Below are 26,118 nucleotides of genomic sequence, written 5' to 3' on the forward strand. Positions count from 1 at the left end.
ACTGAGGAAGAGAGTGGTGTCTGATGGGGGTGTGCTCAGTCTGCAGACTTGACTTAGGAAACTCTATCATCAGGTAGCCTATACACACAGCTCATCACTCATGAGGTAAGCACTCTTTAACAATGACCATAATCCTATTTCTTTTCTTTATAGTAATTCTGGAGGTTGAACCCAGGACCCAGCACACGGAAGGCATGCGCACTACCACTGACATATCTCCCCAGTACTTCATGTCAAGCTTTCTCATTTTCAACTTCTGTTGAATGTTACAAAGTATTTCAAGTAATATTTTATTTTTGTACATATATATATATATGTATACACACACATTTCCTTATGTTTACAGAATTTTGTATTTAAGTAGTATTAAATGTCTTCATCACAAGAAGACAGAACAGTTTCCCAAGGCTCATTTCCTCACAGAAATACCAATTTGAACTATCTACATGGGAAAATGCCTCAAGAACCAAGGAAACCACACGAGTGATCACACCTGAGTGGAGGAGGAATAACAGGTTTTCACCCATCCTCCCTCTCCATCCCAAAAGTATGACTGGAGAGACATCCCTTCCAGTAGCAAAGGAGTAAGTATGTCAGCAGTGACAATTGCTTGCATGAAGACACTGGGCCTGTCCCAGTAAACTCCATGCTGGTCTGGTTCCCTCAGACCAAGACTTCAGGACAGTACCCACACCCTGGCCCTCCAAGCCTACCTAATTACCAGGCTGATTCTTGGCCCCACAGGCTCCAAACTCGAAGCCCACTCCAAGGCTTCCACAGACTCAGTCTTCAGGCCAGGGTGGCACAGATGATCCCCAGGTTCTCAATGTCCTCACCGTAGCACAGGAGTGAGCTCCATGGCCCCTGTCTTCAGAACCGGATTAATCCAGGGATAAGTCAGGTCCAGCCTCGAGCTGTGAGAAAAGTTTACACTGCTTAGCACTTGTTTCCGAGTCTCTGCTAAGGGAAATAAAAGGAATGGCTCCGAATATTCTTTCTGGTGCATTGCTTTGATTTGATGTGTCCCCCAAAACTTATGTCTTAAAAATTCAGCCCCAAGGGCTAGAGAGTTGATTCGGTTGTTAAAAAGCAATGTCATTTCTTCTAGAGCGTCCAAGTTCTGTTCCCAGCAATCTCACAGTGGCTCGCAGCCATCTAGACTTCCAATCTCAGAGAATCTGTCTCCTTCTTCCGGCCTCTGTGGGCACCAGACACGCATGTGGTACAGATACGCATCCGGAAAACACCCAAACACATACAAGTAAGACTAAATAAAATTTAAAATAAAAATTAGTTTCCAATCAACACTGTTAAGAAGTGGGACCGTTAAGAGGAAACGAAGCCTTCTAATGAATGGATTGTGGGAGTGGACTCGTGAAAGAATGGCTTGGGCTCATCTTGTTCTCTCCCACGGCCATGCATGCGCGCACATACACACAGTGTTGTGGCAAGAGGGCTCTTGATGGAAGCTACCCTTCTTTCTTAAATTTCTCAGCTCCTGGAACCACAATAAATTTCTGTTCACTATTTATTACAAAATTTCAGATATTCTGTGCCACAGAACAGTCTAGAACACTCGTTGTCTTCAAATCACCCTGTCTCTGGGTTACTAACTTTGAGGAGATTGGGGGGGGCAGATGGGGACAATAGTGTTTTCACTGATGACTAATATGAATATTCTTGCCCACCTAAAATTCATGCTGAATTTTAATTCATAAGGTAACAGTTTTAAGAAAATGTGTGAAGCACGATTAATAAAAGCTCAGGGTCAGAAACTGGGGTTCAATCTGAAGATCCGAAAAGCAAAACAGCCAGCCACTGGCTCTTACCTCGACCTCAGTCTGAAATGGCGATCCTGCCTCCTGGAATCTCAGAATGAGACTGGGTGTTGAGAACTGTTTCCTTCCATTTTATAATCCTCTCTAGGACTGGGATTAAAGGAATGCGCCGCCTGGTTTCTATGGCAACTAGTGTGATTGCTGGGATTATGGCTCCTGGAGTTAAAGGTGTGTGTTACCATAACCTGGTATGTAAGGCTGACCAATGGGACTGTTTTACCCTCAGATCTTCAGGTGGTCTTTATTTATTAAAACACAATTCAAATGCCACTACAAATGGGCCTTTATGGGGGTGATCAGGATGTGAATCCTCCTGGAGAGAACTGTGCCCTTTAAAGGGGTTGAGGGAATGCGTTTGAGTTGACTTTATTCACACCTCCCATGCCTTTCCATCCTTCTAACAAATGAAGACACAGGAAGAAGGAGCCATCCACGAATCCAGAGGGGTTTTCCCCAATATGAAATCTGCTGGTGACTGGATACCCAACTTCCCAGCTTCTAGAACTAACAGAAACGGGTTTATACTATTTCTTACATAAGCAGCCTTAGCTATTTTGCTATATAGCATCTAATGGCCTAGACAGTAACAAGCTGCATTTTTCTTTGCTTCGAAGGAACTGTTTCCGACTGCCTTCCTTTTCTCTCATCTTATATGAATGAAAATGCTAAGGCCAACACCACATCAACAGTGTAGTGTTGTGGCTAGGTGTGGTGGTACGCGCCTTTAATCCCAGCACTCCACTTGAGAGGCAGAGGCAGAGGCAGAAAAATCTCTGCATTCAAAAGCCACTGGGTCTACATAGCAAGTTCTAAGACAGCCAGGGCTACATAGAAAGACCTCAAAAAACAACAAAAACAAAACAAACAAAAATTAAAACCCACCGCCACCACCACAACAATCATCAGCCATAGCAACTACAAAAAAGTATTGTGTGTTCACAGTCTAACTGTTGGGAAAAAAAATTGGTAAGAATTTTTCTTACATGGGTTTGCTTCATTGGCTATTTGATAATGGAAGGAAAGATGGCTTTTGTTGTATTTTATATTTTTCATAATATTAGAGCTTGGATTTAGGGCTCACTTGTGACAGGTAAGAACTCTACCCCTGAGCTATCACCTTGGTGCAAACGTAGTTTTTTTTTTTTTTTTTTGGTTTTTCGAGACAGGGTTTCTCTGAGGCTTTGGAGCCTGTCCTGGAACTAGCTCTTGTAGACCAGGCTGGCCTCGAACTCAGAGATCCGCCTGCCTCTGCCTCCCGAGTGCTGGGATTAAAGGCGTGCGCCACCACTGCCCGGCTGGTGCAAACGTAGTTTTTAAACAGTTCCATGTGTATTTGAGGGCAAGGCTACAGCCATTTTTGTTTGTTTTTTGAATACAGGATCTCACTATGTTGCCTGGAGTAGTTTCAAAACCCTGGGCTCCAGTGAGCCATCAAATCTTTTGAATACCAATTCTAATGAAGTCTATTCCTTGCATGCCTCAAGACACAGGTGATTCAAATTCTAGATTTTTCAAAACTACAAAATAACAGAATCATACCCACAGAATTAACAGTACTCCACTTCCTTCCCTCTCGTCCCCCTTGTGTGTGTGTGTGTGTGTGTGTGTGTGTTGTATGCACTAGAGTAAGCCAGTGTGAGCATCTGCACACTTGCACGCAGAGCCCAGAGCAGGCCATGGGCGTGTCTCTCTATCAATCTCCCCACTGTCGCCTTAGACAAGGTTTCTCAGTAAATCAGCTTGCCCTTTTGGTTAGACCAGGCGGCCGGGGAACTCTTGGGATCTGCCTGTGTCTGCTCCCTCGTGCTGGGGCTACAGTCATGCACAGCCATGCCTGATCTTTTTTCTGGTTGTTGGGGATTCAAACCTAGGTCTCCATGAATGCAGAGCCAGCTTTCGTACTCTCTGAGCCATCTCCCAGCCCAGCATTCCACTAATGTCAAACAGCAGGAGACACCGAGTGGTGAGACGCTAAAGTCATTGTGACTCACTCTTCTGTGGGTAATGGGGCATCAATAAGGATGTTTAACAAGGAAATGTCAAAAATACATATAGGAAGAGACATAGACATGCCTGTTAGAACTGTGCAAAGTGTTACGCCCTCCTCCCTCTAGGCAAAGGTCAGCAACTCCAGCAAGAACCACTGACAAGGAACATGGGAAGTTGATTAATGTGGGGCCAGGGTGAGTGGGAGGGAGAGGGCAGCAAAACATTGAGACTTCGGCTGTTTCCTCTCGTGCTCCTACTTAGCTCTAAAGAATGGCCTGACCCCATCACTTGTGATGTCGCTGGATTCAACTTCCCCTTCCACTCCAGAGACGACTGGCAGTGGATCAGGACTTCTGGCGAGCGACCCTGAAGCCCAGAATTTCTTTGTGTGGGGCAGGAAAGGCTCCTTCTAGCTGGCTAGATGGAAGGCCAAGAAAACAAAACTGCTTGCAGACATTGTGTGACACATGAGTGAGCCATCAATCACCAGACAGCTTGGGGATAAAGGGAACAGAGCAGAGCTGAAGGTAGAAGTCACCAAAGAAATCAGAACCCAGGATCATTTGGGCTTGTATCCAGTTCAGCACGGGGCAGTTCTGAAGCTGTCCATGGCGCAGGCTAATCACTTCTTCCTCTCTTTTCTTCTTCTTCTTTTTTTTTTTCCACAAGACGCGGCGTGGATATTACACGCGCGCGACAGGTCGGCACAAGCAGCACACGACACACGGGATTCGAACTCGCGGACACGCGGACACGCACAAGCACGCGCCCTACACGCTGAGCCACCGCGCGGCTCGCTCTCTCTTTTCTTCTTGAATCAGCTTGAGTGAGTCTGGTTTTTGGTAACTTGCAACAGAAAGTCCTAAATGGTTTTCGGTGGGGACAATAACCAGTTAGGAACCCAACTGGAAGCAGAAGTAGGCAGTAAGAGACTTGCTGAAGTGAGGTCACAACAGATAAAATCTCAATCTCACATGTAAGAGATTGCTTCTCTGTGAATGTCTCCCCCAAAAGCTTATTGCTGGACCTCTGACCCTCCAATGTGCCAGTGTTTGACGGATTAAGCTTGTTCTGCAGGGATGGCTAGGCCTGGTGGAAGTTTGTTTGTTTGTTTTTTTATAAAGTGTCATTTTCATCTCCATCTCTGTTAACTCCCGTTATCTCACCCTTCCAACCTCTGATACCCTCTGCCATGTTGTAATGCAGCAAGCAAGGCTTCACCAGATGCCAAAAAGATACCTGTGCCATACTTTTGGATTTCTCAGCCTCCAGAACCATGAGTCAAATAAATCTGTACTCCTTATATATTATCTAATCCCAGGTATTTTTTTTTTCTTAGCAACAGAAAAGATGAGGGTATTAACCCTAGGAACTTTCATGTAACTTGCTGTGGAACAATGATCTTATATCCTGTCACTTGTAAACACTGATTAGCCAGTAGCCAGACAGGAAGTATAGGTAGGGTGACCAGGCAGGAAATAGAAGCGGGGTGATGAGAACAGGAGAATTCTGGGAAGAGGAAAGGTCAGTCTGCAGTCATCACAGAGGAAGCCAGACACAGAGGAAGCAAGATGAGAACGCCTCACTGATAAAAGGTACCAAGACACATGGCTAACATAAACAAGAATGGGCTAATTTAAGATGTAAGAATTACTTAATAAGAAGCCTTCACTAATAAGCCAACTCGTTTATAATTAATATAGACCTCTGTGTGTTTCTTTGGGACTGAAAGGCTGCGGGACCGGGCGGGAAAGAAACCCCAGTCAACAATAACTTATGGCCCTTTCTAAGTTTATTAGTGAAATGTATACAGCTTGTAGTGTAAACTCCAGGGCTGACTAAGTCATTTGGATGACTCAGTCACGATCACACAAGATCTGTGCCTCTTTGGGCAAGCTACTTCTCTGTTGTCTAAGCCTAGGTCCTTTTTCTTTGAAATGGTAGTAGGACAGATCTGCCACTTGAGTTACAATGTGAGTTAACTAGCACACTGAACGTCAGATATATATGGTCATAACATTCGATTATTATTACTGTTCCAAAACTTTCCCAAGAGGGCATACTTTTGGGAAGGAGATTGTTTGCTACAGGTTAAACTACCAATACCAGCTTTAATATCTCTCACTACCTTCTGCCCTTTTATCCTGTAAGCAGAGAAGACCTTTAGTGAGAGACAACCCTTCTGCTCTCTGGGGTTCAGCCTTCCTCCTTTCTTCTTTATTATACTTTTTCCCAGACTCTTAATTTAACTCTTAGGAATTTTGTCTATTTCTTTTGTCATAACCTTTGCCTCTCTACTGATGAGTGCTTCCATTTTATTAAAAGTCTCCCTGATAAAATACTGTAACACCTCTGGATGCATGGGTTTTGCACAGTGCTTACCAGTTTTCTGTCATTATTACAGAATATTTGAGGCAATTCACTTCCAAAGAAAAGGGTTTATTTTGGCTCATGGTCTAGAAGGTTGCAGACCACAGTCAGGTGACTTTGTGACTCTGGGCCTCTGGTAGGTACACATGACAGAGGAAACCATTCACTTCAAGACCCAGGGAACAAAGAACAAGAGGAAGAATGGATTCCAAACTCCTGGGCAAACATTGTCTCTATTCACCTAAAGACCTCCAACGAGGCCCCACTTCTCAAAGGGTTTACCATTTCCCACTTTTAACACACGGATGTGCCTACTAATTCAATCAACTGTGGATCAAAATATTTAAAACAAATAAACAAAACAAAGCAAAAAACTCACCAAAAACTATAGTCAGATGTTTTAGCCTTTTCTTGTCATTATTTCTTAAATAGTCCGGTGTAACCACTACTTTCCATACATCTTCATCGTATTCGGTATTATAATTGAGATAGAGACATTTTGAAGCGATGAGAAGATGTACATTGGATTTTGCAAATATTAACCCGGTTGTTTTGTTTTTTTGGGGGGGTTTTTTGGTTCTGTTTTGTTTTGTTTTTATAATGGGCTTGAGTGTCTGAGGATCTCAGCATCGATTGAGGGATACTTGATTCTCCACCGGTAGTTTTCAAAGCAAGGTCTGAAGAGCTACTCTATCCAAATCAACTGGGTGCCCTTGGCTGACTCAGGTCCAGAATGGCATAGATGGGCTTGAATCCCAAATGCCCTCAGGCAATTCTGTGGTGCAGGCATCTCATATAGTCAACTGTTCTGGGCTCTCCACAGTAGGTTCTTCACCTTCTCTGTACTTCAAATCATTAATAGTATCAATCACCACCCCACCAATACACTGCTGCTTTACAGGGAAATGAAGCTATCGAACGCTGGGTGTGGTGGCGCATGCCTTTAATCCCAGCACTTGGGAGGCATAGGCAGGTGGATCTCTGTGAGTTCGAGGCCAGCCTGGTCTACAAGAGCTAGTTTCAGGACAGGCTCCAAAGCCCAAAGCTACACAAAAACCTGTCAAAACCCTGTCTCAAAAAAAAAAAAAAAAAAAAAAACCAAACAAACAAAAACCCAAAAAACAAAGAAGAAGAAGAAGCTATCAAAAGAAAAAAGCTCCTTAGATTCCTGTTATCAGCGTGCCCTGTGGTGCCTATTCTTTCTCTCATCTGAATAGAGAACATGTAATCTCTCCATCTGATCCTAATTATGTGGTCTAAATTCATCTCTCATCTTTTTCCATCTTCTTAAGAGTTTTCTGAACCTGTTATCCCATCCCATCTTCTGCCTCGCCCTGTGTCTATCTTCATTTAAACACTAACTTCTCTTCAAAAGAATGCCTGTAGCTCCTCTTCCTGCTCACTTTCCAGATGATGTCGCCACCACGTTCCCACACACTCCCACTTAGGTTTCGCCGAGGCCACTCTCTCTACATCCGCCAAAGATGACTCCGCTGTTAAAACCCACGGGCCGTCCATTCCTGTCATCTTATTCTCCGTTCCTTCTGACACTGCTGCTCAGTCCTTCTTTTCTGTTTTGCTTTGCTTTTGTTTTCGTTTTAGAAATTTAGAAAGGGTCTTACCTTGTAGCCTTGGCCTCAAACTCGAGAGACCTGCCTGCCTCCGCCTCTGAGTGCTTGAATTAAATACATCCAGTGTCTATTCTCTTTTAAAAACCTTTCTTTTCAGGCTGGAGAGATGGCTCAGAGGTTAAGAGCATTGCCTGCTCTTCCAAAGGTCCTGAGTTCAATTCCCAGCAACGACATGGTGGCTCGCAACCATCTATAATGAGGTCTGGTGCCCTCTTCTGGCCTGCAGACATACACACAGACAGAATATTGTATACATAATAAATAAATAAATATTTTTTTAAAAAACTTTCTTTTCTTGCTCTCCTTCACACTTAAGTCTTGAACAAAGAGTTCGAGAGATGTGTATCTCAGGCCTCGCATTACCTCTTGCCATCCCTCCACACAAGATTGTTATCCACCCAAACTCCTGTAGCTATAAACCATGAACAGAGAAGTCCCGCATACACGTTCCTCGGCCACCCTTACTCTGATCTCCAACCTCTATCACCAACCACAGAGAGGGCATTTCCACAGATGCCTCACAAGTACCTTAAGTACCTCCTAAACTATACAATCCAAGTTAACCTGCCAGGCTCTGCTTAACCTCTTTTCCCAGTCACATGACCAAAAGTTCAAAGGCTATCCTTGACCCTTCCTCCCCCTCCCCCCACCTTGAACTTCCATTGTTAATGGCTCCTTACGTTTCCTACCCGGATTGCAGCCACAGCTACCCAACTGTCTTTGCCCCATTTCTGCTTCCTTCCAATTCACAGTGTCTCACACCATGGAGGAAAAAAAATAAATTTATAGTATAGTTTGGTTGCAAATTAGGTTCCTGGCTTCCAGATCATCAAGGCAAAAGTCAAGGGAAAGTAATTTTCATATCTCTTGATATTTGGTCCAGCACTAATACCGTGCTCTAGGTCAGCTACTCAGGAGATTTATGCGGGAAGCAATAATGACCTAATAGTCAATGACCTCTACACTATTCCTATGACATAGTGAGCATTTTTCTAAATCAGTATGTAACAAGTACTCAAAATGAATCACAATCTGCCCATCACTAAAAACAAAGCAGCGTGTGTGGTGTGTGTGTGTGTGTGTGTGTGTGTGTGTGTGTTTTAATTTCATGGCTAACACTCAATTTCAAACAATATTAAGTGCAACTCTCATGAAAATTTGCTTGGGGTAACAGCTTGCTTCTTAAACCAGCCCTCCCTTGTAGTAAAACTAGGGTCAAAATAACCATTCTCAGAGCCCTCCTGGGTCTGTCCCCAGGGCATGGTCTCTGGATTTCAGGACTTTTCACCTTCTTTTCTGTTTCAGCCTACCACCACTACTGTACAGTACAGTGGACAGTGCACTCTAAATATTGACAGGCCTCCTGGGAGCTGGCAAACTGCCTTTAGCTCCACATGGAATCTGCTGTTCGCCAGCCTCACCTGCTGTGGCTTCCTACCAAGACCTGCCATTGACGCATCTCACCCTCCCCCACTGCCCAGATGGCACTACTATTGCTTGCTCAGGCCAAAGGTGCCCATGATGCTTACCAACGAAGCCAGAGAGCAGGGTGTGTGTGGACTAGGGTTGCGTTGTCTACCACGGCAGGAAGTAGGACAGCCAGCTATCAATCTTCCGTTACCTCGCATGCTCTCCAGCGAGCTACGAATGCCAAAGAGGCCGAAGGTCCCCTTCCCTGGGACCTGTCTGTACTGAAACCATTCCTTGTTTCCCTCACGCGTCTAAAAGCCACGTTCCTCATGCTGTCGGAAGTTACACTGCACTGCTCAGGTTCCAAGGCGTTGTATTCTGATAATGCTGAAAGACTTAGTTTGTCCAGTGCTATGATTTGGGTCTAAGTGTTCCCCCAAAGTTCATGTCCCGAAGGTTCAATGTCCGATTACAACAGTGTCCAGAGGTGGGTCCCTTGGGGTGCCTCTACAAAGGGTCCAACCTATTTACTTTGACTGGCAACTGGGAGGTGGTGGACACATGAGATAAGTCCCAATTGAAGGAAATGAATCTGAGCTAGGACAGAAGGACAAGGAAAATTATGGGGACACAAGAAGAAACAGGAACCCCTTACCCAGAGTCTGGTGGAAAACTCTCGCCAACTGTGAAGCAGGAATTCCAACAAAATTCTCATTTGCTTAAGGCCATTCTCCCTTTTCCCGTCCACATGCTTCTAAGGCTCTTCCTAGAAATCCAAGCGGCTCCTAGGTTTACCTTATCAGGCTAATCCATCCAAGGCACCCTGGAGACAACCTGTAGTCTCAACAAAAGAGAAAAGGAGAAAATTAAGTTTCTTAGCAACCTTTCCAGACGGATCTTGAGAGGCACTAAAGCTGTACATGTGGCAACTGCTAAGACACTTCATCGCGACTCTCTTCTGGGAAGCCCAGACACACGCTTGGCTGTGGGCTTCTTATTATCTCGGTCAGAATCTTTCTGCCTAACATCTGTGTAAATGGTTTCTACTCTGCTGAAACAATTCTGTAAGAAGCCCACAGCCATCCATGTTTCAAGGTTTGGTCTTTGTGCTTTGCTCCTTCTTCCTTTGCTTTTCTTTCTATTTGTAAGACTTCAAACTTAACCTGTTTCTAACTGGTTTGCTTTGAAATTCACTTCTGAGTTGAAGTCAAGAATACTGTGCCCGAGTTAAAAGATTAGAATGCCTCAGGATATTGACAACAGAGCCCTACCCGTGCTGCCATTCCTCCCTGCCTCCCCTGACAAGACTCTGGTAGCTGTGGGGGCCAGCCATGATTATCTAAGTCTGGGCAGGTCACCCAAAGGAAGTTCTTTACTTCCAACCATTATCACCTGGGACTCTGGTCATCACGAATTTAAATAAGAGGCCCGAGTCTCAGTAGTTTGTCTGGTAGCAGGAAAACACCACAAGCTGAGATTACCCGACCCCCACCCAAGAACAGACTATTCAAAGGAAGTGCCTGACATTCCAACCGCTGTACCGTAGGATCACCTGCCAGCGCACCTCACCAGGACACCCCTAGACAAATGTCAGGCAATCAGGGGTCCTGAACCTCAGAGACCCCCTCACCCCACCTTCACTACTATAAAAAACCAATTCTAATTGAGCTCGGGGCTCTCCGGATATTCCAATATGCTGGACATGCGGAGAGACCGAGTTTGCAAACTTGATTAAAATAAAGACTCTTTGCTTTTACATATGGGACTGTGTCTCCTTTGTTGGCTTTTGTGGGAACCCCGCAGATTTGGGCATAACAGTAGCTCTAACCTAAAGCAACCTTCCTCCCTCGCTCCCAGGCTCCCGCGCTAAGCTTTGCGCATGCTCGGAGAGTGCTCTACCGATGAAGTACATCCCAAGCTCAAAATGGGAAAATAATAAGTACGCAGCAGATAGATGTCTTAGATCTTGGCTTTAGCAGTCTTGCTTTGAGGACTTCAGGGAATTCTTCCACATCTAAACTACGCCCCCGCCCCCCAAATCCTAACCCAGCTTCCCCTCATCCTCATTTCCTCCCTACTCACCCCAGGCAAAGCAGCAAGGGGGAGAAAAACAGACGTTCCCATTAATTGCCTGGGACCCCTAGGCTGCCTTAGCCTGAAGATTGGCCGAGTGGAGTGGGGGCTGGGGGAGGGTGGAGGGGCAAGACTTTCAGCTCAGGGGGTGGCCGGCCGAACTGCCGTCCCTAAGGGCCCTCGGCCGCGCGCAGCATTGTGGATGTTGTAGTTCTTACAGGCTGAGTTTCCACATCGGACGAAGTCTCCGGACTCACTTTCCCGTGCTCCTGTGCCGCTGACTTAGATGGGGCAGGTCCTAGGCAGGGCAGGAAAGTGCACGGGAGCTTAGTTATAAAATGTGGGCTTCTGCTGTTGCAGCCCCCCCCCCCCTCCACCTGCTTTGAAATACGAGTTTCAGGTCTTTGCTGAGTCTGCTGCAGGAGCGGCCGGCGTCGGCTGGGCTTAAACTACTAGGCACTCTTTCTGCTCCCTCCCATTTCTCCCCACCAGGGTCCCGCCCCTCGGGACAGAGTGTCGCCGGGTCGCCCCGCTGGAGTCGCTTGTTCTGAAGGCTGGATGGTGCTTGCCTTCCAGTCCCTGTGAACTTTGGGGAGGCTGCTGAGCACCTATACCTGCTAAAGCCTCAGCTTCCAGAGCCTCCAGCATGCGCGTGTGGGCCCCCGTGGGCGTCCTGGCCTCGTTGGCTTACTGCTTCCACCAGCGGCGGGTGGCTTTGGCCGACCATCGGGCGCCTGATGGCCAGCGTCCGGTGGACCGCAGCCTACTGGAGCTGAAAATGGTGCAGGTTGTGTTTCGACACGGGGCACGGAGTCCGCTCAAGCCGCTCCCGCTGGAGGAACAGGTGAGAGACCATGTAGGTGCTCGTGGGGGGGGGGGACACCTTTAGGATCCCCCTCACCCCCCACCCCCGGCGCAGAGGGGCTTGGGCTGGGTTCAGACCCGAGGAAAACAGCAATAAACTGGCTGTGGCCCGGAGCCCTTTTCCCCATCCTCATCCCCACTCCACCAGTCTATAAGCCTCCCTGGCTAGGGCAGCTCCCCCAAACTTTCAGTTTCAAGGTGTAATGTAACTTTTCAAAGATGCATAGACATCGCCCAGGGCATCTTGTTTTAAATGAAGAGTCTAATTAGGCGGACGTGGAGTTGGGTCGCATTTAGCAATTCTGTGTTTTGGTGAACTTAAGTTCAAGGGTGCAGCGGACCTTGTAAGTGGCTCTATCGTTGATTGTTAGTTGCAGAGACCTTTGTACCGGGAGCCACCGTAAGTGTTATCACAGTGCAGAACAGGCTGGTGCCTTTGGGACCAGATCTTAGTACAGATTTTCTCTCAGGGTTTGCTGGAGCCCGTTTGAGATCTCATGAAGTCTTGTTGGTGACGAGGAACTTATCTTGGGGTTCTTTACGTTTTAGTTTTAGAAATCTGGATGCCAATAAAAAATTAAATTAGCTAGTCTTATGGCTATAAATCAGGATAATTATGATTAAAAAACAAGCAATTCGCTTTCTGTTTTAAAAATGATTGCCTGTCAGGTGAAAAACAATAGGACACCAAGTGTTGGATTTACCCGTGGAGTGTGTTTTTGTTCTATATTCTTCATGATCATATCTGCTTGCTGAAATGCTATAAATTTTATCTTCATATCATGCAACCCAAGATCCTGTCTTTAAAGAGGGTCACTGGTGACTTTTCACATAAAGACATTTTAGCAGGCTCTTAATTTTATGGCTACACCACTTTCTGTCTGGTACTGCAGTTTTCATTTTGCTTCTTTGATTCCCCACCTCCTCCATGTAGGGCCTTAAAAATTAGATCTCTAAAGTTTTCTTATTAAATAATTTTATCCACACATGGTCCATCTCTTTGTACCCCTATTCTTCTCTATTTCTTCTTATTATAGAGTGTTAGGAAGATATTGATGTTTTAGATACCACTATCAGGGACAGCAGAGAATAAAGTTTGTCTATCTAGATCTGGACCCGGTGTATACAGACTGTGCAAGTACCTATCTATATCAACCGGCACTGGTGGATTCTAGTATAGAATGGCTTCGTTGACATGCTTTGACAAGATGTTACCATTCTATGTTGAGGGAACTGGAAGAAACAATCCCACTCAATTCATTGCTGGAAAGATAGTCATTACATTACTTCAGCCTCATTTTGAACTGTTTAAAACAAAGATTTAAATCCTTTCAGGTGTGTGTGTGTGTGTGTGTGTGTGTGTGTGTATGCACATACCAGTAGTTATGTGATGGGAATCTTACACCTTCATGGTGGAGTTACTAAGAATCCCAGCTTCATTATCTTTCTTTTCTTTCCTGTTTTGTTTTGTTTTTCGAGACAGGGTTTCTCTGTGTAACAGCCTTAGCTGTCCTGGAACTCACTCTGTAGACCAGGCTGGTCTTGAACTCACAGAGATCTGCCTGCTTCTGCCTCCCGAGTACTGGGATTAAAGGCGTGCTCCACCAGTTCTCAGCTCATTGTCTTTTCTTTATATAGTTACAAAAGGTGGAATGTAATTTCACGGCCTTGCTTTGCAGTTTGAGAACTATTGCTTTAACTTCTCACTCATGCACTGCAGACTTAGGCTGATACTTTAATTTTTTAAACATAATTGATGGGAGGGGGAAGGATATGCACACATGTGTGCACACAGGTGCCTGAGAAGCCAGAAGAAGCCAGATCTCCTGGAACTGGAGCTATAGGTGGTTATGAGCCACGTGGTATGGGTGCTGAGAACAGACTACAGTCCTCAAAGCAAGCACTCTTGGTAACTAAGTTGTCTCTCCAGCCCTAGGTAGAAGAAGCGTTAAACATGCCTGGTTTTCTTGGATAAGGGTCTGTGCCTAAAAGCTGGGGGTGCAGCCAACTCTCTGACAGTGTGTAATTGTTGTCAGCTCCTATGACTTGATTCTGGATATCTTCTCCCTGAGTCTTTTCAATATCCATGGTTATTGATATTTCTAGCCTTATTTTATTCTGCTATGATTGCCAGAACAGACTACATGGCAACAGTTACAAAACTAAGATTACATTTGCTGCATTTTCTAATTTCTGCTGGTTTACCATCATTTCAGCTTTCCTACAAGCCCTTACAAAGTGCCATTGTTTAAGAGGAGACAGTGTGCTGACTTGTTTTCTTAATGATTGGGGAACAATTGTTCTGTCCTGCCAAAAGATTGCGCTTTGGAAATAAAATTATGGAACTCGCTGAACATATTTCTGACCTTCTGACTCTTGGTTCTGCTTTCAACTTTTCCCTGGCTTCCTCCAGGCAGTGGCAAGGGAACTCCCCATGGGGAGGTACTTCCAACTTTTATAACATAAAAGTTATAAGTGCAGCCCACCCCAGTTCCTCGCTAAGTTCTTGTCTGTCTTTAACAGTATAGATGACCCGGGAAGTATGCTATGTTGCTTAACTCCTGTCTAAAGCTCAGTGGAGAGAAGTGTTTATGAACTATGTGCAAATTCATTCATTCCTCTGGGTTGATGGTTCTAAACCCTGGTGGGTTATTGAATTCCGCTGGGGTAGTATTCGTGCCCAGGGGGCTGGAGAGGGGGATCTGGAAGTTAAGAGTGCTTCCTGCTGTGGTAGAGGACTCTGATTTAGTTCCCAGCACCTGCATGGCTGTTCAAAATTGTATGTCCAGCTCCAGCACTCTGGGATCTGTGGGCACAAGGCACACGTGTGGCGCTCAAATGCACAAGCAGGCAAAACACACACGCAGTATGCATGCCTGAGTCTTCCTGCAGATCTAGATTTAATTGGTGCAGTGTGTCCAGGCTTTGTAAGAGCATCTCTTCTCTGGTGCTTTAAATTTTTCTGGGCTCAATAGCGCTGAGAAGTGGAGACCTCACCCCATAAATATCCGGATGTGATTGGCCCAGAATGAGGCTCAGACGTCAGCAACTTAAAAATTCCTCGTGATGCCTCGAGCATACCCAATGTTTAAAACCCATTGCTTTTCCCTGAAATCGTCACCTGGAAGGTTTTGGTGTTTTTCTGTACTTTTTTCTTTTCCCTGGGCTGTGTCCTGTCCATCCCGCTGAGGAATTGCCTTCCCTAGGTGTGCTGTGACAGGAGGTTTATGCGTTGTTGAGGGAGCAGAGAGAAACCGTCCACAGAACTCACTGCTGTGACAGCTGGAAAGATGTCTGTCACATCCCACTGTCCTCTTTATGAGACCCCGTGGGAGGAATATGTCTGTTAGCTTTAGGGGTGGTGTACTTCTCCCAAGCAGTTGTCTTGCTTTTATCTTTAAACTTGTCTTGCGGTGTTCTAAAAGTTTAGTCCGGAATCTGCAGCCCCCCACAATCAGCATGCGGCTCTTTGCCACGCACACGCGGCTCGCAGGAGCTGTACTGCCGTGTCCGTTTCTGTCCCTACACTTGCTTGTCAGTCTTCCCTGCTTACTTCGAATTAGTTGTTTTAAATTATATTTTAGGTTTCGCTATCATCTAATTTTCTTAAGATTTTTTTTTCTTTTAGTTTATGTGTCTGTCTGATTGTCTTCGTGTGTGTCTGTGCACCGCAAGAATGCCTGGTGACTGCTGAGAGTCCCCAGAGCACACGGGGGTCACTCACCCTAACCTGACCCCATGTGGTCACAGCTTTCCTGCCCTCCTGCTCTGTCTTGGTTTTAGACAGGGTGTTTGCAGTAGCCACGCAAGCTCTAAACCAAAGCCATATTCCTCCTTTTCTTCCTGTTTACCTCCCAGCCCCACCCCCAATCAGAGCTTGTGCCTGCCCACTTCCTCTGTTCCTGCTGCCTTAGATGCAAACTTCTAGGTCTCTCTGACATGTTAAAACCAGTTCTTCCGTGTCCGTGGTAACTGTGACATGCAGCACTGGCATTCGGACCACTGTGGAGCCATGCGCCTGTCTCACTACTTTTGGCGTGCCGGGTGGCTGGGGCTCTGGGCTCCTGCTCCTACTTCTGTTGGAAAAGCTGCAATTTCCGCTTTTATCTCCTGTTCTGAGGTTCACCTCCTACAAGTCCAGGCGTTTGTATCTCTGCATCCCTGGCAAATGTCATTCCTCTTGGGACTTTGACTCTGCAGCCCGAAGAGCTGCGCCGGCCTTTGAGCTGTGGCAGCTAGCTGTGTTTGGCATCTTAGAAGACAGACCTGCCCCTGCTGTGTCATGGCTGTCATTTATGGCTGGCTTCCTCTCTGAAAACCCAGGAAAGGCCAGACCAGGTTACCTGACATTTGGTGTCTTGCGTGGGCTCTGGGAGCTGATAATAGCATCCAGACTAGTAACCCAATGGATGACTCAGTCTCTCTTCTCCAGAAGCTGTCTGTGGAACGGGACAGACTAGTAAAGGCACTTGCCTGGTGCAGTTTGGTGAAAGCTTTTAAAGAGCCAGAGAAACTTGTGTAAGCACAGGGCCCTGGCCACAGCTTCTTGGTTATGTGCTGTGGATGGGAGTTTGCTTCAAGGACTGGGGCAGGAGGGAGTCAGAGGTCTGAGTTTTAGAGTGCGTAATTGGGTTCACATTGAGAGAATCAGTAGGCTGGGAAGGAGAGCCGGAGTATGGGCTAGAGCATCTGTTCTCAACCTGGGGGTCGTCTCACAGGGGTCGCCTGAGACCATCAGAAAACGCAGATATTTACATTACAGTCCATAACAGTAGCAAACTTAGAGTTATGAAGTAGCAACGAAAATAATTTTGTGGTTGTGGTCGCTACAACATGAGGAACTGTATTGAAGGGTAACAGGAAAGTGGAGACTGGAAGACCATCACGGCTGACTCCGCAGAGATAACAGTCGCATGGGTCAGCCGAGGTGTGAGACCTGTGTTACTTTGAAAACTGACCCAGTTCGGGCAGGAGCCAGGTTATGAGGACTGAAGGAAGACAGGGAGAAAAAAACAGGTGTCTGTAGATGGCAGCCACTTATTTCAAAAACTAGAGAAGAGAACCGGAAATAGGCAGTAGTACCACTGGGCTTTCCGGGGAGTCCTAGGTGTGGCTGTGGGGCATGGAGAGCACACTCGATTCCTCTGAAGTCGTGATTGCCATGGCAGTCCCTGGGGTCGTGTTTCATTCATTCCTCGGCGGACCCACTCATTCATTCCCTCACTTAGTCGCCGAGAGGCTGCACGCGAAGCAGCCTGGCTGCTTCTCCCTTTCAGTCGAATGGGCTTAGCGGGACAGCGCTCTGAGTCTCCGGGTGTCTCAGAGAAGACCTGAGCTAAGGACACGGGGGATAATAAACCGTTGTCCTTTCTTCCTTTAGTTGGAGGTGCAGGCTTCTTCCCTTGCTTTCCCAGGGGAGGTTGCAGGCCTAGTGTCAGATGACTCCAGTCATGCCATCCCAAGGCCACAGGGCTTAGGGCTACAGTTTCGAGAGCTTTCGTGTAACTATGTGTCTTTTTTTTTTTTTTTTAATGGCCACACCAGGTGGAATGGAACCCCAAGCTTTTAGAGATCCCACCTCAAACACGGTTTGATTACACGGTCACCAATCTAGCTGGTGGCCCGAAACCTCATTCTCCTTATGACTCTGAATATCACAAGACCACCTTGAAGGTAAGGGATGCCTTTCTGCTCCATGAAGCCCGCTGCAGAGCCGCGGGGACTTTCTCTGGGTTGAGCTGAGCCTTTATCTGTCCAATCTTCCCTTTCTCCGTGCCCCACTTTAGGGTGGCGTGTTTGCCGGACAGCTGACCAAGGTGGGCATGCAGCAGATGTTTGCCCTGGGAGAGAGGCTGAGAAAGACCTATGTGGAAGATGTCCCCTTCCTTTCTCCCGTCTTCAACCCACAAGAGGTCTTGTGAGTCCTAGATAAGAAGATAGATATGCACTTAATGTCTCTAGCATCCATAAGCTGTCCCCGACCCCTGCTCTCCTCCACGGTGGTTTGGGGGACAAATTTACCCTTATGTCATAGGCTGTGAACAAGTATCACTGAAGATCACAGTCAGGGCCCGGGGAGCAGCCAGGCTGTAGGGAGGAAAGGCTTCCATCCCATGGTGTCCCGTGTGTGGTTCTCAGAGGTTTACACCTGCTCCGTCCCCAGCTGTTCTGCGTTCCCATGTGAACATCTCTACCTCTGCATGTTCATTTCCCTCCCCCAGTGTCCGCTCCACCAACATGTTCCGGAACCTGGAGTCTACTCGGTGTTTACTGGCTGGGCTTTTCCAACATCAGAAAGGTTCGTATTTGGGTCTAAAAGTCACCCCTGTGCCAGAGGAACTCTTCTCGTCTCAAACGCTCTTTCCCTTCCTCTGCGTCTTTTCTCTCGATCCCCCGCGCACCTGACTTCCGGTTGTTCATGTTGCGAGAGGTCCTTCACCACCCATCCTTTAGTTGCCCTTGCCAGCCTGACCTCCGCAGTGAGGAGGAATTGGGTTCACCTCTGCCTCCTGACTCTTTGGGCTTCCATGTAAGCTGCAGAGGTAATTCTATCGAGGCTTGTGGGCAGCAGTGAGGCACTACTGAGAAAGAAGGAAAGGACCACCCCTACCTGCAATTAAGGAGTGCTGGCATGGCTCTGATCTTAATGATAACCCCCAGCCCAATGTAGGTTGTATCCGCCGTGTTCTAGGAAGCCTTTCTTCGTTGAGAAAGTTGTTGAGTTTGAGTCTTAACACATTTAATCGGCGAATGATTGCAGTCATCAATTCCAAAGCTTTCTATCTGTGAGGGGTGCGTTTCTTCCTTCCTTTCTGGATCCCACATGAGACATATGTTAGCCACTGTCACATGGATGTGGCCAGATCTCCTCTCTTGCGCTGTCAGAGAGAGGGGAGGCTGCCGTGGCAGGAAGGTGTGCCGGTAGAGGCAGGACAGCAGTGTGAGGCGGTGAGTGTGCACATTGGGACAGGCCAGGACACATGCTGAGCCAGAGGCAGGTGGAGCCTGCAGAGGCCTGCCTCCAGGCATCTGACCACAGCCGGCCCCACACCTCACCTCTCCTCTAGGGAACAAGTGCTCAGAATCACAGGATCCTGTGCTTCAAACCACAGCTGCAGATTCAGACCCTAACAGGGCCTTGGGCCACCGAATGAGGCAGGCTTTTGTCTTTTGTAATTGTTTGAAGTCCACATGGAAGCACTCCTTTGAATTTCAGATAATCATCTCCTAACTGGTACACTCTAACAGGTATTAGGGTACTAATCGCTGCTACGTAGCAAAAACTGTTGTTCTTTTGCTTCTAGAAGTATCTTGAATGGAAATAAAGTTTCCGTCAAACTTTGAAGGACAGTAGGACCGTCAGGCCAGAAGAGGTTGGACCTTACCCATCTACTGGTTTGGGGGTTGCTACTCACCTGGCTGAAGCCAGCCGCCTCACACACTGTATGTCTAGAAAGCCAGGCAAACAGGGCAGGCTGCTCCTTTGTGGGAACCCTCAGGCTTGGAAATGATCCACAAGGTCTGGCCTTCCGAAAGTTCCTCCCTTGCTCACCTTCAAAAAGGCAAATGTCCCCTTCCCAGAAACAGTCAGTGTGACTCAGGAGGAGGCTTCTGAGTCACCTGTGGCCCCTTTTTCTCTGCAGGCAGGTTGCAGACTGAGGATGCCCCAGGTTCTAGCAGGGAGGGAAACAGCTACCTCGGGATAGTGACTCCCCGAATGCCTGGAAGCCCAGTGGGACTTCCTTTGGAAATAATCTGTGTCTTTCTCAGTACCAAGACCGGCAGAAGCCGCTGCCACTCACGGGACAGTGCAACTGCAGAATGGCTTTAGGAGGGAAGCCCTGGGGTGCCCAAGACAGCTGGGTGGGAGCTAGAGGGCTAGAGGGCAGCCGGCCGTACAGGAAGCCGGAGATCGTCCATCTGCCCACTTGTCTGTCAGTCGTGAAATGTAGATTGTCTGCTCAGGTGTGCCTTACTTCCCATTAGCTACGTCCTGATATCTTGCCGTCAGGAGCAGACTGCAGACGGACGTGGGTTCGTGGTTATACTAGAGGTTTCCATCATGGGTATTGTCCTGACACATAAAACATTGTCCTAAGAACTTGGCACATATCGTGGGGCAGACACCATCAGCTCCTTTTACAGATACGGAAGTGATGCAGAGAGAGAGGCTGAGTAGCTTGCCCAAGCGCCCGGATCTGCAGATGGTGTAGGTGGGGTTAAAGCCCAGCTGTCCAGGTTTGTCCCCTTCATCAGCTGCGTCTTTGAGGATGTGCAACATCTGGGACGCCTAGAGAAGGGTCTTTGATAATTTTGTCTGATCTTTGTTTTTAAATTTACTTCTGTGTGTTTCTGTGTTTCGTGCATGCGTGGAAACAGATGATAATGTGCACACGGTCCTTTCTTCTTCCGTGATGTGGGTTAGGAGGACTGAACTCAGGGGGTCAGGTTTGGTGGCTAGTGCCTTTGTGTGTGTTTGTGTGTGCATGTGCCTGTGTGATAGTCTCATGGAGCTCAGACTGACCTCAAACTCAGTATGTAGTGGAGGCTTGTCTTGAGTAGCTGGTCCTTCTGCCTTTACTCCCTAAGTATTAGGGTGACAGTTTTGTACCACCATGCCCATCCTTACCTCTTCCTTTCTATAAGCCCCCAGAATCCTGCAGAGGGGTCCCAGGGACTACAAGAAATAAGGATGCTAGAACACAACACGTACATGGGCTTTGCTTTGAGCCCCCACGCTGTGGACGCTAACACGTTTCTTTTTATGCTGTGTGGTAATGAGTAGGTGGGGGGTGGTGAAGGGTGTTCTGTTGCTTTGAAAATCCAAGAGTCCCTCCGCTTTGATTCCCTATGGGTTCTGAGCTGAGCGGATAATAGCCTTGTGATAAGTTACCCTGTTGGCCTATGGGAGTGAATTGCGGGAAACAGAAAAATAACCCAATTCTGATTAAGTCAAGCCAGTCGTTCTGTATTGGAATGCCCACATGCTGGTCCTGGTTGTGTCTGGGACAGGCAGTCTTGGGAATGAGTTGGAAGCTTTGGTCTGATCCAGGTCTGTGGCCCAGTGGGAGAGTGTATGCTAAACAGAACAAAGCTGCTCCTTTATCCAGGGCTTGGAGGAGAACTGTGGGCAGAATCAGCACAGGAACTGCACCTAAGAATGACCACTTAGATCAGCTCTGTAGACAAAAGAGCTGGGGAAGGCAGAAGCGGTCCTGGAAGAGGGAGCCGAGGCCCCCTACCACTGGTGTTTCCTTCCTCCTTCCAGGATCTGTCGTCATCCACACCGATGAGGCGAGCTCCGAAGTCCTGTACCCCAACTATCAGAACTGCTGGGGCCTGAGAGAGAAGACCAGGTAACAGGCTTTTCTTGTTCTTGCTAGCATCTGCCAGTGCTCAGGCATTTCTGGGGTATACTGAAACTATTCCAGAGTAGAAAGAATGGGGTTCCCACACAGATCTGAGTTATGCATGGATTTTAGTAAAATAGGTAGAAACAAAAGAAGAGGATTTGGAAAATTTAGTCTTTTATTCTAGCTCTAATTCTTGCTGACTTACGTTTACAAGTCATTTAACTTCTTAGAGCCCTAATTGTCTTGTCTGTAAAATGGGAGTAATACTGCTAGCCATACCAGGTTGTTGTAAGGATTACATGAGATCGTGAACGCTGAACAAAGTACATTTTATAAATTACTAATCTCTGTACAGTAGTAATACAAGAGCTTGTGGGTTTTGGCAGAAGCCGGAAGAAGACTGCCATCTTGCAGCCAGGGATCTCCGAGGATTTGGAAAAGGTGAAGGCGGGTTTGGGCATCAGCAGTGGTGACAGAGTGGACTTCTTTCTTCTCCTGGACAATGTGGCTGCTGAGCAGGTGGGATAGCTGTTTCCCCTGGGTCCTGGGCTGGGAGCCGTGGGCATGGGCTGACTTAGAGCTTCCTGGGAGCCCTCCCATCTACAGGCTGCTGTAATAGGATCTGCATGTGGGATGGATGTGGGGATCGAAGGGCCCAAGACACCCAAGGAGGGACCAGAACAGTCCTCACCCAGGGTCCAGACTTTGGGAGAGTGGGCATCCGGTTGGCTAAGTAAAGAGTATAGTAAAGAATATACATACCATTTTTCTATGTGTATATACTCACCTCTGTGGAAGCCAGAGGACAACCTCATGTCCTTCTGCAACGCACATACACCTTGGTTTTTGAGATAGTCTCTAACTGATCTAGAGCTTGTCAGGTATGCCAGGCTGCCTGGGAAACCCCAGGGATCCTCCTGTCTTTCTACCCCCCAGGACTGGAATTGTTAGCTTGTGTCATCACAGCCGGTTCAGGGGCTCAAACTCGGGTCCTCAAGCTTGCATGGCAACCACCTTAGTGATCTGTCTTCCCAACCCAAGCTTTGCTTCCTTTGAAACAGTGTCTAACTATGCGGTATCTAAGAATTGCCTCCAGCTCTTCCTCTCTGAGTGCTGGGGTTACAGGTGTGTGCCACCCGCCAGGTTCTACGTGACAATTTTACATTTAGCGTTCCTTAGGGTCCAAAACTTTTGGGATCCATCTTTATTGTGTCACTTTTGAAAGGGCCTGTATGAGTATCAGCATATTTTAAAAATCTAAGTTGGCGTGGTCCACATTTCTACATTATATCCTTATAATCCCAGCATTTAAGATGCTGAGGCAGGAGGATCAAAAGTGGAACGCTAGCCTGGTCTACATAGTGCAATCCTGCCTAGAATATATGTGTGTATGTGTATTAATATATTTATGTTTGAGTCTTGGGCTGGTGACATGGCTCAGTGGGTAAAGATGCTCACCTCCAAGCCAGACAACCTGTATTTGGTTCCCAGAAACCACAGAGCAGATGCTCACAAGCTGTTCTCGAACTTTCGCGTGCTCAGTGTAGCAGTGCATCCCTCCACCCCAGCACTCACACACACTTACATGCACGCACACACACATATTATCAGTCAATGTACAATTTTGAGATGTCTGTAAAGTAATCTGGTTAGTCCGCTAGTCTGTTTTCCTCAAATTGATTTAGCCATAGAATCTTTTTATGGACTAGAAATATATTGTGCGTATTACGTTTTATGAATGCATATAACATTTTATGTAATATGTACATATTATTAAAAATCATTGAAATATATATTATCATGCAATAATAGCATCACACAATGGGAACCCTTCTGTGGATTGAAAGACCGGATGCCCAAAGGCAATGCAGGGTCTTTTTCCTTGTCTTACAACATTAACGATGCCTCCAAGGCATCCGTGTGCCTGGTGCTTATGTGTAGTGAGTTTAAGGTTATATGGCAAGGGTTCATAAAAAGCATTTATACGGCATACAGTTTCTAAAATCATTTTAGGGAAATAACAACCAAATGAAATGTTTTAATTCCTTGACTTATACTTTATTTTCTTTTTTTTAAAAGTTAAAAATTGTTAGTTTTCAAACTTGGAGTGCATGGGAGCCATCATGGGATGTGAAGCTATCTTTACAATCCTGTGCCTATATGGGGCTGGAGAGATAGATGGCTCAGTGGTTAAGAGCACTGGCTGCTTTTCCAGAAGACTCGGGTTCAATTCCCAATGGCATTCCACAGCTGTCTGTAACTCCAGTTCCAGGGCATCTGCATCTTCACACAGACCTACATGTAGGCAAAACACCAATGCACATAAAATAAAAATAAATAAATCTTTTAAAAAAAATCTATGCCTTATAGATCTTAATTAATACAAAGGTGTAAGGGTCTTGGAGACATGGCTGTACCCTTTGTAGGCAAGGGAGTGTTTTCCCGTGACACAGCTGGGGACCCTTACAGGTGCACAGCCTCTGCAGCTGCCCGGCGCTGAAGAGGTTTGCCCAGATGATTGAGCAGAGAGCTGTGGAAACAGCCTTGTACGTGCTGCAGCAGGAAGACAGGTGAGAGGCCACAGGTGAGGGCTCTCCTTAAGTCATTCTTGGTCAGTGGGGGAGGGGAGTGTAGTCATCAGGCCACTTCACACCTGCCAGCTGGCATCAGCGTGGAAAGAGGCCTTTGCTTTCACTTCTGAGCCCGGGCGAGTGACCTGGACCTCCACTTATGGGCTAGCCTACCCCAGGCCTCTGCTCTCACTTATGGGCTAGTCTACCCCAGGCCTCTGCTCTCACTTCTGGGCTAGCCTACCCCAGGCCTCTGCTCACTTCTGAGCTGGGGCTACTGACCCGGACCTCTACTTATGGTCTAGCCTACCCCAGGCCTCTGCTCTCACTTCTGGACTAGCCTACCCCAGGCCTCTGCTCACTTCTGAGCTGGGGCTACTGACCCGGACCTCTACTTATGGGCTAGCCTACCCCAGGCCTCTGCTCTCACTTCTGAGCTGGGGCTACTGACCTGGACCTCCACTTCTGAGTCTTGTACTCTTCCCTTTGCTTCACATTTCAAAAGACCGAGTGGAGCGAGTGGAAGGTGGGATCATTGTGCTACAGTCTGTTGATCACAGCTCAGTTAACAGATGTTCCCTGTTCTCGCCAGGTGGGAGGTGTTGCTTATTCTTGCTGCTTTCACAGGTGAAGGGACTAGACAGAATCCACAAAGCCCTGCTTGGTCCCTAACTTGAGAGGAAGGAAGAGCTAGACTGAGAGAGCTGGTTATTGTTGTTATGGGCTCCTTTGGCAGGTGGCACAGCTAGGACTTGGTCCCAGATCCTCTGACCCGTTTGCTGCTGTGTCTTGTTGGAACTTGAGATTCTGTTCTGGAATGCCCACTGCTTTTTTTTTCTTTTTCTTTTTTCCTTTTTCTTCTGATTAAGAGCATTCAGTGTGCACTAAGAATAGGTGACTTGGAAGCATTTAACGGAATGGATAATCTGGGGCTGTTCTGGGGGAGGGGAACAGTTAACTGTTCAAGAATTTGCAGTGGGGGCTGGAGAGATGGCTCAGAGGTTAAGAGCATTGCCTGTTCTTCCAAAGGTCCTGAGTTCAATTCCCAGCAACCACATGGTGGCTCACAACCATCTGCCAGACACCACACAGACAGAATATTGTATACATAAGAAAGAAAGAAAGAAAGAAAGAAAGAAAGAAAGAAAGAAAGAAAGAAAGAAAGAAAGAAAGAAAGAAAGAAAGAAAGAAAGAATTTGCAGTGACTGCTGCATGAGAAAAGAGCTGCTGGTCCCGTTGGCTTGGAGTCAGCATGCCCATCTGTGCAGCAGCCTTGGGCTTCCCAAAGTTCTCCAGCCAAGCTACTCAGCTGCCACTCCCTGGGACTCAACAGCTTCCAGGTTTTGTTCGTGAAGTGGCCCCGCCAGACCTAAACTGCCGCTCACTGCCCTCCTGCCAGTCCACGTGTAAACATACATGGCGAATACCCCAGGCTCCGTGGGCCGTGCCTGGTTTATTGCAGCTTCATCTTTATGCATCATGAAGCAGCTATGGGTAATATGCACACAAAAGGGCATGGCTGTGTTCTAGTAAAACTTTATGAGAACAGGCGGGCGGCTCGTAATTTGGCCACAGCACGGCATGCTTTCCTCTGACCCGTCGCTCTTTCCATTTCGATCAGTTGCATAAAACTGATGTTTTCTTCGAGAACAAGCGGTACGCCGTTGCAGTGCAGTCTGGGTCTGGCCTGTGTACCTGGCAGGTGCATGCCGCATTCCTTCTATTTACAGAGGCAGCCGTAATTTCTAAACTAGATCTACGCCATTCATGTTGGTATCCTTCTCTTCTGTGCGCTTGAGTACCGGGGCTCCTCCGAGCGGCAGGTTTTGGTTTAGTTTTTGGACACCCCCACCATATAATAAGTGCGAGGCGCACTCACAAATAATTCTTTTGTCCCTTGTCAGCCTTGCTTTGCTTTGCTCGATACTGCAAGAGGATATGTGTTGCGTGGCAGTCACTGATGGTCACGGGATGACCCAGAATGAAAGTGGCAGGGCGTAGCTCCGAGCTCACAAAGTTA

General features: G+C 47.1%; 1 protein-coding gene and 1 long non-coding RNA gene across 5 annotated transcripts in view; one reads left to right on the forward strand and one right to left on the reverse strand.

Moving 5' to 3' along the window:
• Nucleotides 1-427: 427 nt before the first annotated feature.
• Nucleotides 428-11,758, reverse strand: LOC119800766. 2 transcript variants are annotated; one of them, XR_005283085.1, is made up of 3 exons: nucleotides 11,530-11,758; nucleotides 9,894-10,072; nucleotides 428-914 (listed from the first exon to the last, which is right to left on the reverse strand). It is a non-coding gene; the product is annotated as an uncharacterized LOC119800766 (long non-coding RNA). The 2 variants fall into 2 exon arrangements; XR_005283086.1 differs by lacking the exon at nucleotides 11,530-11,758 and adding an exon at nucleotides 11,321-11,456.
• Nucleotides 11,590-26,118, forward strand: part of Acp6 (acid phosphatase 6, lysophosphatidic) — a 30,154-nt gene continuing 15,625 nt past the window's right edge. For all 3 annotated transcript variants that reach the window (XM_038311004.2, XM_038311003.2, XM_038311002.2), the window contains exons 1-7: nucleotides 11,590-12,155; nucleotides 17,720-17,848; nucleotides 17,962-18,092; nucleotides 18,397-18,473; nucleotides 21,444-21,531; nucleotides 21,915-22,047; nucleotides 23,998-24,098. In XM_038311004.2, coding sequence (XP_038166932.1) covers nucleotides 11,958-12,155; nucleotides 17,720-17,848; nucleotides 17,962-18,092; nucleotides 18,397-18,473; nucleotides 21,444-21,531; nucleotides 21,915-22,047; nucleotides 23,998-24,098 — 857 coding nt within the window. In that variant the 5' untranslated portion in view covers nucleotides 11,590-11,957. The remainder of the gene's footprint in view (nucleotides 12,156-17,719; nucleotides 17,849-17,961; nucleotides 18,093-18,396; nucleotides 18,474-21,443; nucleotides 21,532-21,914; nucleotides 22,048-23,997; nucleotides 24,099-26,118) is intronic.

This window comes from Arvicola amphibius, chromosome 14, assembly GCF_903992535.2.
Source record: "Arvicola amphibius chromosome 14, mArvAmp1.2, whole genome shotgun sequence".
Lineage (NCBI taxonomy): Eukaryota > Metazoa > Chordata > Mammalia > Rodentia > Cricetidae > Arvicola > Arvicola amphibius.